The 15,634-nt window shown below is 42.3% G+C and overlaps 1 protein-coding gene across 1 annotated transcript in view; it reads right to left on the reverse strand.

Moving 5' to 3' along the window:
* Nucleotides 1-6,561, reverse strand: part of MAP7D2 (MAP7 domain containing 2) — a 113,292-nt gene extending 106,731 nt beyond the window's left edge. The window contains exon 1 of the mRNA XM_049643566.1: nt 6,390-6,561. Within this exon, the coding sequence (XP_049499523.1) occupies nt 6,390-6,516 (127 nt within the window). The 5' untranslated portion in view covers nt 6,517-6,561. The remainder of the gene's footprint in view (nt 1-6,389) is intronic.
* Between the last annotated feature and the right edge of the window lie 9,073 nt (nt 6,562-15,634).

Genomic DNA, 15,634 nt, shown 5'->3' on the forward strand with positions numbered 1-15,634 from the left:
ATTTCACCTGTTTATTTTTACTTGTTTAAATGTAGCTATTAGAAAATTTAGGATTACATGTGTGGCTAGCATTCTATTTGTATTAACCAGCATCAACCTATACTACTTAGTATTTTTCTTTAAAATAAGTTTTCATTTTCTACTCATTCTGAAAATATTCATGAAATTACAGTTTGATTTAGAGTTTGATGTACTAGTTGCATTTTTACAATAAAGTTTTTAAAATCCACAGAACTATTAGCCTAAAATTGAAAAGATAAATTTATCCACAAGTAACCTAAAATCCTCTTGTGTACCATACCCTTTAGGAAATGCTGGCCCAGGGCAGAGCTACTGAGCGTGGCCTGTGGACCGGTGCCAGTCTTCCTACTGTTTGTCATCACTCACAATAAGGACATAAATTGAGAGCATGCATTTAGACACATTTAGAGCAATGTGACAGTGTAATCTAATATCCACTGACGTCTTGGAATCTAATATCTAATCTAATATTAAAAATCAGGAGTTGTATTTTCCATGTTTTTTTTTAATTTTTCTAGTAAATCTTTTTTATTGTATTTTACCAAGATATTAGTCAATAACAGATTGGAAATTAGGAAAAAAAAACCCAACCAAACTGGTTGCCAAAATTAGTTAGAGATACACTGGCTTAGAGTATAAGAGAATCTTCCATGGGCCTTCCAGAGTGATGACCAAAGAACTGCAATCCTAAGTAACACCCAACAGTGTCCAAATAGAAGTATACTAAGGAGATATTCCAGAGCCCTACAATAAAGGCCGGCACAGGAAGAGTGGGGAGTTAATACCTGGGGAACTAGAAATCCTGTTAAATGGAACCTCTCCTCCTCTAAGCATTTTAACTAATAAAATTTTTACTAAAATTCTAAGAAATGTGGGTTCTCATTACCACTGGGGAGAAAACTTGTGTACCAAGGAAAAGGCACACAAAAGCCTTAAAAAAATATGGACCAATAGCACTGAGGTAGATCTCAAGAGGGGTGCAGAAGATGTGAGAGGCACGGTCCATGTGCTAAAGGAGTTTGTTATAATCTATCTGGAAAGGCACAATGGCATGAAGGTTAAGAATACTTAATTCTGGAGTCAAACATAGTGGCTTGCCACTTACCATATGACCTTGAGCAAATTACTTAACCTCTCTTACATTCAAAGTACTTACCTGTTGCAGTAGAGAATCTCCAAAAATGGAGATTCCTCCTCTACCAGTAGGCGCTTGCCACTCCTCACATCAAGAAGTAGAGTCTATTTCCCCTCCCCTTCAATCTGGGCTGGCCTTGTGACTTGCTTTAACCACTGGATGCAGCAAAAGGGACATTCTGGGACTTTCAAGCCCAGGCCTTAAGACAACTGGCAACTTCTGCTTCCTCACTCTTGAAACACAGCTGCTTTGCTGTGAGAAGTCCAGGAAAGACTCCCTGTGATTAGACACCTGGCCCATGACAGACCATGTTGGACACTTCAAGCCCAAGCGAACTCTCAGCTGACTGTGACTCCCGCTGACGCCACACAGAACAGAACCACTCAAATGAGTCCAACTAACCTCCAGAATCATGAGAAATAGTAAGTTTGGAGCGGTTTGTTACATACCAATAGAGAATTTAAACATCTCTAAAATGAGGATAAAAAAAAACAGGAAACAAAAGTATAAAGAGTGGATGTGAGGAATAAAGTAAAATAAGGTATGACAAGTGCTTATAATGGTGCTTGGCACAGAAGTTGCTCAACAATTGCCAGCTGTTACCATCTGAGGAGCTAAAATGAACACACGTATGCGCAGTGTGTAACTGCAGGCTGTCTGGGAGGCTACATACAGGTTCTGCTGCCTTTCAGGCCCCGGGAAGTAGAATGCATAGAATGCCAAAAGGCAAGGCTTTGTGGTGAAATCAAGTATTGGACACCTGAAAGATGGACAGTACAGAATAATGATTTCTAAAACTCTGATACATGAAGACCTACCCATGAACTGCTGGGCAAGAACATATGTATGCTCCAAAGGCTGAAGACCACCACGGCAGAACCCTAGAGGTCTCTACAGAGACAGGGTAGATGGGTGGCTGCCAGTGCTTAGGAAGCAGGTGGCAAGGGATAATATGGAATGACTGCTAATTGTTATGGGGCTTCTCTGCGGAATGATGAAAATGTTCTAAAATTGATTGTGGTAATGGGTGCACAACTTTGTGAAAATACTGAAAACCAGTGAATTGTGCATTTTAATTTTTTTTAATGTTTATTTATTTTTGGGAGGGAGAGAGAGAGAGAGAGACAGGCAGACAGAGTGCAAGCAGGGGAGGGGCAGAGAGAGAAGGAGACAGAATCCGAAACAGGCTCCAGGCTCCGAGCTGTCAGCACAGAGCCGGACGCGGGCCTTGAACTCAGGAACTGTAAGATCGTGACCTGAGCTGAAGTTGGATGCCTAATGGACTGAGCCACCCAGGTGCCCCAAATTGTGCATTTTAAATGGGTGAATGTATAGTATATTAATGTTGTCTCACTGAAGTTATTACTGCATAGTAAAGAGGAGGGTAAAATGAAGAGGGTGTAAATGACAAAAGACCAAGAAGCATTCTATAGGGTTGTATGGGGCTGAAAGATGCCAGCCTATTTGGGATTAAAAGGAAAAGCAGGGGTAGCTGGGGGGTTCAGCTGGTTGAACATCCGACATCTTCTCAGGTCATGATGTCACAGTTTGTGAGTTCAAGCCCCGCATGGGGCTTGCTGCTATCAGCTGAGAGCCCGCTTCAGATCTTCCGTTCCCCTCTCTCTGTCCCTCCCCAGCTTCTGCTCACGATCTCTCAAAAATAAATGAAACATTTTTTAAAAAATTTTTTTCAAAAAGAGGAAAATCAGGTATTTTCAGATAGCGAATGAACCCAGTGCCAGCTAGGAGCTGTTTACCCTGGGGACAGACTCTGCCATTCCAAAGGATCATGTGGCATGACTGCTTGAAAGCTGTGTAGCTCACTCATACCTGTCTCCCTTTGGCTTAAGCCACAACCTGAGCTCTGCTAATCATGGGGCTTTTAAAAAGAGGAAAACTTCTTAAGCAAAAATGCTTCCTGACAGGAAAGGAGATTAAGGCCTTCATTGACCGACCTCAGAGGTGGATGAGTTCTGCACCCTAACTTTATCCCGATGTAGGGCAGGAAATGGAAGATATGCAAGTGGAAGGACAATGAGGAACCTCATCTTTCCTCACAGCAATGCTCTCTTTATTAAGGAACAGTGGGCAAACGAGTTCAACTCAATAAACAATATTCACCAATCAAATGCACCAGAAAACTCAACGGGCCCTTAGAAAATATGCTCCGTAACTCCACTATGACGGGGCGCCTGGCTGGCTTAGTCAGTAGAGCATGTGACTCTTGATCTCGGGGTTATGAGTTCAAGGCCCCTGTTGGGTATAGAGATTACTTAAAAATAAAATCTTAAAAAAAATCCACTATCACAAACCCCACCAACACACTTCTTTAATCTAACTCATGAATATTTACTGAGCTCTCAACCCAGTATAGCTATTTCTAGCATAATGCAATTGTTAAACATCAGTTATAGATCTACTGCGTGCAGAAACTCTGAAAAGGGGTAGCATGACCATGCAGCCATCCTCTGTACCAGGTGGCACTGAAAGAGGCACCTATAACCTAGATCCGGGCCTTGCTCTCAAGCAATGATATAATGGGAAATAACTGCTAACTAGCTTGAGTACGTACGTGTGTCAGGCACTGCTTTACAGATACTAGTTCCTTCGTCCTCAGAGCACTGCTTCTATCTCCCCATAGAGGTATTGTTAAGTCCATTTTAAAGATGAGAAAACTGAAGCTAAAGATGTCAAATGACTTCCCTGAGTTGAGACCGCAGGAAAGTGGCAAGGTGGCATTCACACCCAGGCATTCTGGAACTCAATCTCCTTAGCTTCAGCAACGGCAGAAGCCACCAGCACCAGGTCCTGCTTACAGTGGGCACTCAAAGAACATCTGCTGAGAGGAACTGGAAGGTTAATGTAACACAGGCAGAATAAGAGTGCTTCACTGGAGATGCTGCAGGCACAGACAAGAGGAAGTTCCTTAATTCTCAGGGAGAGGAGCCTAGAGAAGGGGAATCCTGGAAAGGGAAAAGAGAAAAGGGGGGCAGTTCAGGCTGAGCGAAGCACAGACCCTGTGTGACACTGAAGCAGTCTGACAGCTGAGATCCAGTGATTCTATCTGCTGGCTAAAGGTATTTAAGCAGATCCAAGCAACAGGCGCTTGCTCGTCGTTAGTTATATGGTACATATAACACAAGCAACTAGAAGGAACCGTTTATTTGGTGACTTTCATCCTGGCAGTAAACAAAAGGAAAGAAAGAAAGCATCACTGATGGATAATGGGAACACACATAGGATTTCAATTTTGGAAGAACCTATCATTGAAAGAAACAACCAGAGGTATTCCTGTGCCACCTTCTACAACAGCTCCTAGGAAAACCACTCACCAACTCATAACCCCCAAATGTGCAAGTTGAATCTCATTAGGAATGGATCCCAAATGATGAGGCCTCCGGGCAACCAAGAATGATCTGTATCCAGGATGGATTATAATAAAACCTCAACAATCAAGATTTTTCTGAGGATGACATTATTTTTCTAAGTACCTAGCCTCACCAAGCCTTCGAAAGAGCAAACCATCGTACTACCTGGTACCTAAATGATACACTCCACAATTTTTCCACAACCACCGTAATACATGTAAGTGTAATATTTTAAACCTTCACACGTCTTTTCTCCATGGTTCCAATTCCAAATAAAGGGAAACAGCTTTAAGCTAATCTTAATATCAGTAGAGAGTGCATTAAAATAGTTCTATAATAAAGTTTCCTACTAGAACTTAGTAAGAATGCCTCCTTACTAAGTTCCTTCAAAAAATTTAAATCCCACAGATAAATTGCAAGCACAACCATAGCATTTCCGTGCCTTTAAAACATGGAAATAACCTATTATTTAAATTCCCAATTTAAACTGTGAGCTTCCACAACCTTTCCAATATTTTCTTCCACTAGGTCTCCCTCCCCCAAGGCTGATTCTGATGGGTAGGTGGGTTGGTGGGTTGTGGGTGCTTCCCTAGCAGACACATCTGAGTTTCTCAAATTAAGCAAAAAGGATGAAAACAGAAGTATACATATTTATAGTATTTATAACACTAACCTGTGATATTTGTTAAATTCTGCCTTTAAAAAATGCATGTTGAAAACGCAAATTGGGGAAGATTTAAGCCACCACCTTCTGTGAATGATGCAAATGAAGGCCCAATCAGAAAATATCTCCCACCCACCATGAAAAGCATGTTTTAAGTGACTAAAGAACATTTCCCTTGACTTCTTTGCCTTCCTTGGTTCACCTCATAAAAAATACTCATATCTTCACTATGTGATAATTCTTCTAGCCACATACTTACTATCTGTGCGCTTTTGTGGTATGCATGTTCTACTACAGTAAAAAAGATGTTTTAAAAATAGGTCACATTAACTTAAAAAAAAAAAAAAGGTGTTGCCAGGAAAAAACAGCATGAAATCGGTTTCCACGTTGCTTACACCCCCGCACTACCTGCAACCACTTCAAAGAACGTCAGAAGACATGAGACCTGCTTATCTAAAATTCTACCAAATGTCCTCAAAATCTCCCCCTGCTTCGCTCATTTTGGGGCAGCCAGTCCGGAGACCAGCCGTCCACAGCTCCTAGCAGTTGCAGCCTCGCGGGCTGGGAGATGCAGTGGTCGCACTGCCACTTGAGGGGGCCTGCGGCCCCACCAGACCCCTGGGCAACGCACCCGAGGCCTGCGGGAGCGCCCGCGGGTGCCAGGGGAAACCGGCCTGGGGCTCGCGCTCCGTTCGCCGCCTGCCGGTGGGTGACGTACCGGTTCTGCCCCCGGGATGCCGCGAAGCACGAAAGCCGGCCACCTTCGCGGCGGGCTGCAGCTGCCGCTCGCGCGCATTTCCCAAGACGCACAGTGGGCGGGCGCGCAGGCCCCGGAGACCCCCCGGAGCCCGCTCGGCCTGCCCCAGTGCCCCCCGCCCCCCACGCCGGCTGCTCCGCGAGGCATCCAGGCTTCCCACAGCAAACATACTTGCCACCCACCTTAAGCCACCCCCGAATGCACTCACTCACTCACTCAGGCCACCTGAGAGGGGACCCTGCCACTGGCACCTCGAGCGACGCGGCCCTGGGTACCGCACCCAGTCGACCTGGAGCCGGGGGAAGGGCGTTTAGCCCAGCACCGCGCTGCGTCCCCGCCCCGCGCGCTCCAGAGCCGCTACCCTGCGCGGCCCACGGCGGGTCCGCCCCGCCCCTGGGGGGACCTGAAAGCCCCCACGCGTCCGCCGCACCCCAGGGGCCCTACCTGAAGGCCGGTGGTTGGGCGGCGAGGTCCGCACCGCACCCGACTCGGCCATCTTCCCAGGGAGAGGGGATCCCCGCGCAGCCCCCTCGGTCCCCGCTCCAGCCCCGCAACCACCGCCGCGCTCCATAGGGACGCGCGAACCACACAGACGCACTGCCCCAGCCGCCGCGCCGCACCGGACCCGCGCGCGTCCGCACGCGCACGCGTCCTTCTCACACAGCTTGCGCACTCGGCGTGCACGTGCGAAGTGCGCACCGTTTCTCACGCCGCGCACGCGCACCGCGTGCACAAGCGAGGGGCACACTGACCCTCACACAACACAAGCACGCGGCATGCACATGCAACGTGTGCACTAGTTCTCACAGCACGCGCACATACCGCGCGCACGTTCGACGTGCACACCGGTCTTCACTCAGCGCGCAAGCACACCCGGTGTGTACATAGTCCTCATACGCTGCTTACACGTAGCGTGCACACACCGATGTAAACACACGTCCCCACACGGTACGCACACTCAAAGCGTTATACACGTAGGATAGTTTCTCAGTGCACACATCCTCACAAAGTGAAAACAGCGCATACATACCATGTGCACACTTGCTCACCCAGCACGCACGTGTTCTCACACACGGTGGACACACATCCTCACACAACCTCCCTATGTTCACACACACTAGGCATCCACACACATATATCCTAAACGCTGCAGCTCTGGAAACAGTTCCTGATGAGGGCCTCAGGCAGATGCCACTTGTGCAGACGCCTGTGGACCCTCCCCTAAGCACAGTTAGGTTCCAGTTCTCCAGATGCCCCGGTGGTCGGTGCTAGACTCTCCCTCACCCCAGCCAAGGCGTGCGGCCACCCAAGGCAGGACTACAGGACCTTCAAGGCAGGGCAGGGGCATGTAGTCTTAGGGACCTCAGCCTTCCAGCCATGCCCTCACTCCCTGGCTCACTCCTTGGCGGATTCCACTTAGAGAGCTACTCTATGGTTCCTTTTTTCCTGGGGTGAAAATCTCTTCCAGAAGGACTTCTGTGGGAAGACGCATGGCAAACTGTTAAATGGTAGCCTCAGGAGTAGAGGTCTGGAAAGGGTGTGTGGTGGTGGTGATGGGGTTCTCCCGGACATCCTTTTAGCCTTGCCATGAGCATTTATCATTTTTCAAAAACATACATATTGAAAAATATATCTTTGCATAGCACCAGTTCAAGCTTCCAGGTTGTTTATCCAGGTATGGCCTGCCAAGTGATAACCGATCTCAGTGGGGCCCCAGGCTACACGTTTCTCTGGTGGACAGTGACCAGCCCTCTGAGCTTTTTACTCCCAACCCTGGCGGAGAGATAAATGTAATTAAAAAACCGAATGAAGCTGAGTAAGAGTACAGGGTTTCTACTGGGGATGATAAAAAGATTCAAGAATTAGATTACGTGATGGTTAGCTCCGTAATATTAAAAAAACATAAAATTGTACATTTTAAATGGGTGAACTTTATAGTATGTAAATTATACAATTTTTTTAGGGGCGCCTGGGTGGCTCAGCCAGTTGAGCCTCCAGCTCTTGATTTCCACTCAGGTCATGAACCCAGAGTTCTGGATTGAGACCCGCTCGACAGAGCGAGAGGATTCTCTGTCCCTCTCCCCTGCTCACTCCCTCTCTTTCTGTAAAATAAAAGTAAATTAACAAAAACAACAACAAAAAACCCACCCAGCTGAAACTCTCAGGAACCCGCACCTGGATTCGTAGTTCAAAGCTTGGAAGTCCCTTTGTGGCACAAAAATATGATGGACTTGTTGGTGACACTCCCAAAGGTGAGCTGGGAGTAGGGAGTGACTGTGATGAGAAAGGCAGAAGGGGACTTTAGACACAAATGAGCAGGAAAGCGGGCAGGTGGGGGCTTGTCCCCTGGCTGTAAAGAAAATAGTTTCTAACCCAAGTAAGATTAAGCCAAGTTAATTAGGTAGGGCATGGGAGCCATCTTCACTTTTCTCTTTATTTCTTACAGACCTTGGGTAGTTCATAATCAATCCAACTCTTGAGCTCTTGCCTGACATGTCAGAGTGGCACCTCATCCTAGTTTTATTCTATTTCTACTTTCTATTCCCACTTCCATTCTAGTCAGACACCTCCTGTTTATTTCTTCTGTAGCTCTATTCAAATATATAGTGTTGTAAAGATATGCATGGTTTTAATTTATATAAATGATATTGCACAACAGCTATCATTGTTTCTCCTTGCTTGGAATTGTTGTCAACATCTATCCATTGCAGCTGCATACAAACCAGAAATAGAGCATTCATTCATTCTGGCTCACTTTTTTTTTTTTAATGTTTATTTATTTTTGAGAGACAGAGTGTGAATGGGGGAGGGCCAGAGAAAGAGGGAGACACGGAATTCGAAGCAGGCTCCAGGCTCTGAGCTGTCAGCACAGACCCGACGCCGGGCTTGAACTCACAAACCTGAGATCATGACCTGAGCCGAAGTCTGCGGCATAACCGACTGAACCACCCAGGCACCCCCTGGCTCACTCTTCTTAAAAAATTTTTCTTAATGTTTTTATTTTTGAGAGAGCGAGAGAGCACCAAAGTTAGTAAGCAGGGGAGGGGCAGAGAGAGAGGGAGACACAGAATTCAAGGCAGGCTCCAGGCTCTGAGCTGTCAGCACACAGCCCAACGCAGGGCTCAAACCCAGGAACCGTGAGATCATGACCTGAGCCAAAGTCGGACACTTAACCAACTGAGCCACCCAGGTGCCCCTGGCTCACTCTTCCTAACTCTTAACTTGCATATTCAATGCTTGTCCATCTTTTTATTGGGTTGCTTGTCTTTTTCCTGTTGATTTTCAGGAGTTCTCATATTCTAGATAATTCCTTGTAGGTTTAAATGTTGCAAATTCACACTACTCAATTAACCTTTTCTGAGATTAGCAAAATTCCTTATGCCAAAATCCATCCATTTAAAAACCTTCTTATATGGAAATAATCTCAAACTTATTAAAGAAAAGTTGTGAGTTTACAAAGAACGCTCATATACCCTTTACTCAGATTCACCTATGGTTAACATTTTACTCCATTTATCATTTGTGCTATTTATCTTTTTACCCTCAACTGTTTTTGAAAGTTGCATATATATGCATGGCCCTTTACAAACCCTTAATACTTCAATGTGTATTTCCTAGTAAGAATATTCTTACACAACATCAGTTATCAACTTCAGTAAATGTAACACAGATAACAATTATTTTACTTACTTGACTGCCAGTTTCTCCACTGAAGAAGTACTATTTTTCTCTTGAAACTAATAGGCAATCTGTGGGGGAGACACCATAAAGCCATGCAAATACGCTACTCCTTGTCAAAATTTCCCAAGATTTAGCATCTATCAGTTCTTGATCTAACCTTTCCCATGTCTAAAAAAATAAAACCTATCAATTTTTCACCTTAAGGTCTGTACTTTGAGGTATTTTTTTTTTAACTGCAGCTATAAAAGGCCAAATTGTGGGATGTTTGTTGCAGCCCTTCAACCTCAGTGGAGATAGATGGGAGTCAAGGAGTAAAGGGATTAACTCAAAACACAGCCATCCATAGTTAGCAGAAGGAAATAACAAAGATCAAAGAGGCGTTTTGTATTTCCCTTGCCCCAAGATAGTCTATACTTTCCATTACTTTATAGATTAACCTCTAAAGCAATTTATTTTGTCTATGGTGTAAGATGAATCCTTATTTAGTTTTCTCTGTAAAGCGTAGCTTCTCAGCACATCCATTAATCTATCCTTTCCCCAGATTTCAAAACCACTTTTATCATATATCAAATTCTCACATATACACGGACTTGGTTCTGAGCTCTCTGTTCTCATATTTTTGTCACTGTATGTTACGATGGCGTGACTTTGTATTTGACAAAGGGGTTCTCTTTCTGGTTTTTAGAATTGTCTTAGAAATTCACGATTTCCATATGAAATTATCTTAGAATTAGTTTTTCCACACTCCCCCATCATGATGGAATATTAATTGGAATTATATTGAAATCAGACAAATTTGGGGGAGAATTGGCATTTTTATAGCATGTCATATCTACAAAGTCTCTAAGCCATGTGTTAAAAAAAAAAAGTTTGCTGGGCTTTTTACATTAGACTAACTTCCTAAAAACCTAGTTATACTTGAACGGTATCTTAAAACCTACTATACCATCTAGTTGCTAGTCTACTGCGGTTCTCAAATTTTTTGTCTGAAACCCTTACATCAGAGGTTGGCAAACTACAGTCCATGCATATGGGTCAAACGTAGCCTGCCACGTATTTCTGTTGAAGTTTTATTGGACTATAGACACACTCATTTATGTGTTGTCTACAGCTGCTTTTCCGCTACAATGGCAGAAGTGAGTAGTTGTAACAGAGGCCCTATGAACCCTAAATTATTTACTATCTGGTCCTCTAGAGAAAGTTCACCAACCCTTATCCTTACACTTAAAACAGAGACTCCAAAAAACCTTTTCTATCTGCTAACAGTGCTGGATGTTATATTTTCCAAAACTTAAAGCTCTACACCCAACCTGGGGCTTGAACTCACAACCCTTAGATCAAGAGTGGCATACTCTACAGACTGAGACAGCCAGGCGCCCAAGTTTTCCAACTCTTTTTACTTGATAGCAGAAATGTAATACTGGCAATAAACACTTGTCAGTTTTCCTTGAAATGACAGGTTCACTTGTAGGTTATACCCATGAATATAAATTCTAGAAAATTAATTTTTTAATGTTTATTTTTTGAGACAGATCATGAATGGGGGAGAGGCAGAGAGAGACAGACAGACAGACAGACAGACAAAATCCGAAGCAGGCTCCAGGCTCTGAGCTGTCAGCAGAGAGCCTGATGTGGGGCTTGAACTCACGAACTGTGAGATCATGACCCAAGCTGAAGTTGGACGCTTAACCAACTGAGCAACCCAGGCGCCCCGAAAGGAAAGAAAAAAAAAAAGTATTAATTCAATACTAAACTCATTGAAAACTAAAACAAAAAATTTATTGACTAGAGTGGCACTGTTTCACATTTTTGCAATTCTATCACTGTTTTGCTTGATAGTCTCAGATCTGCTTCTGTATTCAACGTGTTGTAGGATGTGGTTTTCGTTAAAGCATATAAAGAAAATCTGGCTTCAGAGGTATGCAGATGGAAAGGGGAGAAACATTCCAATAGCCTCATCAGATAACTGTGTATGTTCTTCTTTGTTACCACCCAATCTTGGCAAATGGTAATTTCTACAAGGTTAGCTGCAATGTGGAATCTAACACTGAATCAATGATCTATTACATTAAAATCCACCCATCATTTAGAAAATATTGGTTGATTCAGCTGTGAAGATCTTTCAAACGTCAACACATTTCATTCTACAATATTAAAAAGCCATTCATTAATACCATTCACTAATCTCTTAAGAAATCTCTACTGTGAGTTGCCAAGCTACTGATAACTAGTTTTTCCAAACTCTTTAATTTTTTGCTTGAAAGCTTAAATCTTATCAACACCAACAAATGTTGCCAGTTGTTTTCCTGGAGGCAATAGCCTCATCTCATTCATCTGAGGAAATGTTAACCACAAACACAAGCTGCAATAACCAGTTTGTCACTTGTTCAAGTAAAAATAGTGTTCCATGAAAAACAGTGGACAATTTAGCTTACAACTCAATCACCCAAGTATTTTTCCTTGAGACAATGGTTACACTTCATTCACAGTATGCAGAAGTGCTTTATGTAGCATTTCCTACTTTGTCACATGCAATATTAAAAACGCATGTACTCTGGGGCACCTGGGTGGTTCAGTTGGTTAAGCGCCCGACTTCAGCTCAGGTCATGATCTCCCAGTTTGTGAGTTCAAGTCCCGCGTCGGGCTCTGTGCTGACAGCTCAGAGCCTGGAGCCTGCTTCAGATTCTGTGTCTCCCTGTCTCTCTCTGCCCCTCCCCTACTCACATTCTGTCTCTCAAAAATAAACAAACATTAAAAAAAAATAAAGACATGTACTCTAGGGCTGGATTCAATGAAATTAATACTTTTTACTGCTTCTCAGGGGCACTCTTAAGTAAAATTGGCTTTTTAAAAAGACTGGGTTTCTATACTTTTTTGAGTTAACAAAATTCCAATTATTCTTAGATTTCTAAAGTATTTTAAGTCATAAATATGCATGGATTTTTATTAAATTTGCAAAAACTCAACTATATTTCAATACCTGACTCTCCAGGGGATCAGCAATGGGACTTTACTCAGATTTTGTCCCCACTTTTTGATCTGCCATTATCAAGTTGTGAATCAGACAAAGCCTGGATTGGAACAGAAGTGACCAGTTTTTAAAAAGTGAGCAGGTGGGGGGGGGGGGCGGTGTGTGTGAGCAAGTTCACCAGAGGATATCTGTTTCACCCAAGTGTCTGCAGAGTACAAAATAAGGTCCAATCTGTCGAATGTGATTTTGGCAATTTGAGGTGATTCTGGATGACTGATCTACCTTTTGAAAACATCTTCTGCACAGGTTAACAAACTCACACAAAATGCAACCCCATTGTTAGTCTGAATGTCTTAAATCAAACAGCCAAAAACACAAAAATAAAATACAAAGTATACATTATTCTCATATCACAGTTGGTTTTTCAGAAAAGAATCTTCATGAATGTAACTGTAAATAGTTTAGAGAAAGTCATAGGGGCACCTGGGTGGCTCAGTTGGTTAAGCCTTCGACTTCACTCAGGTCATGATCTCACCATTTGTGGCTTCGAGCCCTATGTCAGGCTCAGTGCTGACAGCTCAGAGCCTGGAGCTTGCTTCAAACTCTGTGTCTCCCTCTCTCTTTGCCCCTCCCCTACTCATGCACTCACTCACTCTCAAAAAATAAACACATAAAAAATTTTAAAAATTGAATTTCCTTAAAAAAAAAAAAGTCATAAACAGGGGCGCTTGGGGGGCTCAGTGGGTTAAGCATCCTGCTCTTGATTTCCTCTCAGGTCATGACCTCATGGTTCATGAGATAGAGCCCCCAAGTTCAGCTCTGCAAAGACAATGTGGAATCTGCTTGGATTTCTTTCTGCCCCTCCGCCGCTCACATTCTCTACTCTCTCAAAAGAAATACATAAACTTAAAAACAAAAAAAAAAAGTCATAAACCGTTCAAAAAGAAGCAATTGCATACTATTGAAAGTTATTTCATATTTTATTTTCTAATTGCATTAGTTTGCATCCAACTGTTTTTACATAATTCCAAATGACCGGAAAGTAAACCTTTTAATCAGTCAGTACTAATTAGCTGTCATGAATCTACCTAGTAAAAGAATTCATTAGACTTAAGAATAAAATATGACCAGAGCTATCAATAGCTATAAACTTTCAATGAAGAAATACAGAATAGTTGGTATTTTGCAAAAACATCTTTAAGCAATTTAGAGACTTCCTATCTGTTAGCCTTATGCTGAATGATGGTAACAATTATTTTAAATATTGTATTGACATGAATATATATATATATATATATATATATATATATATATATATAACAAGTTTTTTTTTTTTATTATAGTAACCAAAGACTGCAAGTGAAAGAAATGACAAATAGAAAATATAAAGACGTGCATGTTCGATTTTATACGGTCCTGGATACCAAGTGAAAAGCGGCAGACACTGCTCTAGGTGCATTACACATATGGACACATAATCAACCCTTCCACCAATTCTGTCGGTACTCTTCTTATCATCCCAATCTTACAGGTGAGGAGCCTGAAACTCCTACAAGTGAGAGAAGGTGCCCATGGTCACTTGCAGGTAAAGGGCAACGTGAAGGGTCGGGGAAAAGGCCTCCTGACCCCAAGGCCCAAGCTCTTCACTCTCCATCACACTGCCTAAATACCTGGCAGCTGGGGGGAAGAGAGGACCCAATCCAATACTCTCCAAATTCCTTGGTTCTCTCTGTACCTAAGAAGCTTGTATCTTAATGCATCTGTAGTGAGACTTAAGATTTTGTCCTTTTCTGAGTAGGAAGAAATAAGCAAGGATAAAAAAAAAAAAAAATGACAGTTTAAGGTAAATCAACAACACAACATGGTGTGTAAAAGTTCATGGGAGTCCAAACAGTATAAATGAAACTTCTTCTTGCTAAGCAGGATAAAGATCTAAGCATTTCCTACCAACACAAATCTTTTTAATCGTTATGACAGGTAAACATAAAGAACTTTCATTCTGATACTTTAACTGTAAAGTTATAGTTAATATTGTATATTTTAAAATCTGTAAACAACAGAAATAAAGTATAAATCCACCTAGGTATTTTTATTTCAAACATGCTTTTACCTATTTGATTACTCAGTTGCTCTGAAGTCAATACTGACAGCAGTTTCTATCTACTAAAGATGTTATTCACCATCCTATAATTTAATATTTACACAAGATACATGAGATTAAGTTAAACTACAAGTCACAAGTTTTGTAACCAACTATATTCACAGCCATGATTATTCTGTAGATGTGGTGAGTAAACCAATGGCCAATCCTTAATAAAATACAAGAGTTTTCATCATGCATAGTTCACAGGCACCTTAAAAGGTGGCCTCTTAAGAGGCTGGATGTTCAAAAAAGATTCAACAGTCAAGCAATTAAATCCTGTCAAATCTTTTTTCACACAAATGCTTGTTTTGGTTAGAGCCATTTTAGTAATACAACTTATTTTTGCTCTAACTGGAAGTAGAATAAACACTGCATGAAAAATGCAAGCCCATAAAATTCATTAGTAATACCTAATACCCTCTTAGCAGGAAGAATCATTATTCTTGGATTTCAAACATTTTATTTTCTTTCAGGGCATACCCTATAGCATTGTGTTATGGGAATCAAGGAGTATAACCAAAAAACACAAAACACAAACCAAAAACCAACCAAACAAAAAACTCAACAACACACATACAGATGCTAAAAAACTAAGGACCACTCCCATTCCTCATTTGAAATAAATCAGTAAATCTATACAAATATCACATTAAAGACAAGTTAGTAAAACACTTCTTCCAAGCAGTGTTGCATATGACCTACAACTTTACCAACCACTTAATAATCATTAGGGTATGAGATTTTCCAGGATGCAATGGCACTAGATTGAGCCGTTATTACCTAGGCAAGGAAAAAAAAAATCACTAAAAAAACACATGAATGGGGGCCATAGTTGTAATTCAAGAAACTTGAGACAAATCATATTTGCTAGAGGAGGTAAGCAGAAAAAAATAA

This window comes from Panthera uncia, chromosome X (genome assembly GCF_023721935.1).
Source record: "Panthera uncia isolate 11264 chromosome X, Puncia_PCG_1.0, whole genome shotgun sequence".
Classification (NCBI taxonomy): domain Eukaryota; kingdom Metazoa; phylum Chordata; class Mammalia; order Carnivora; family Felidae; genus Panthera; species Panthera uncia.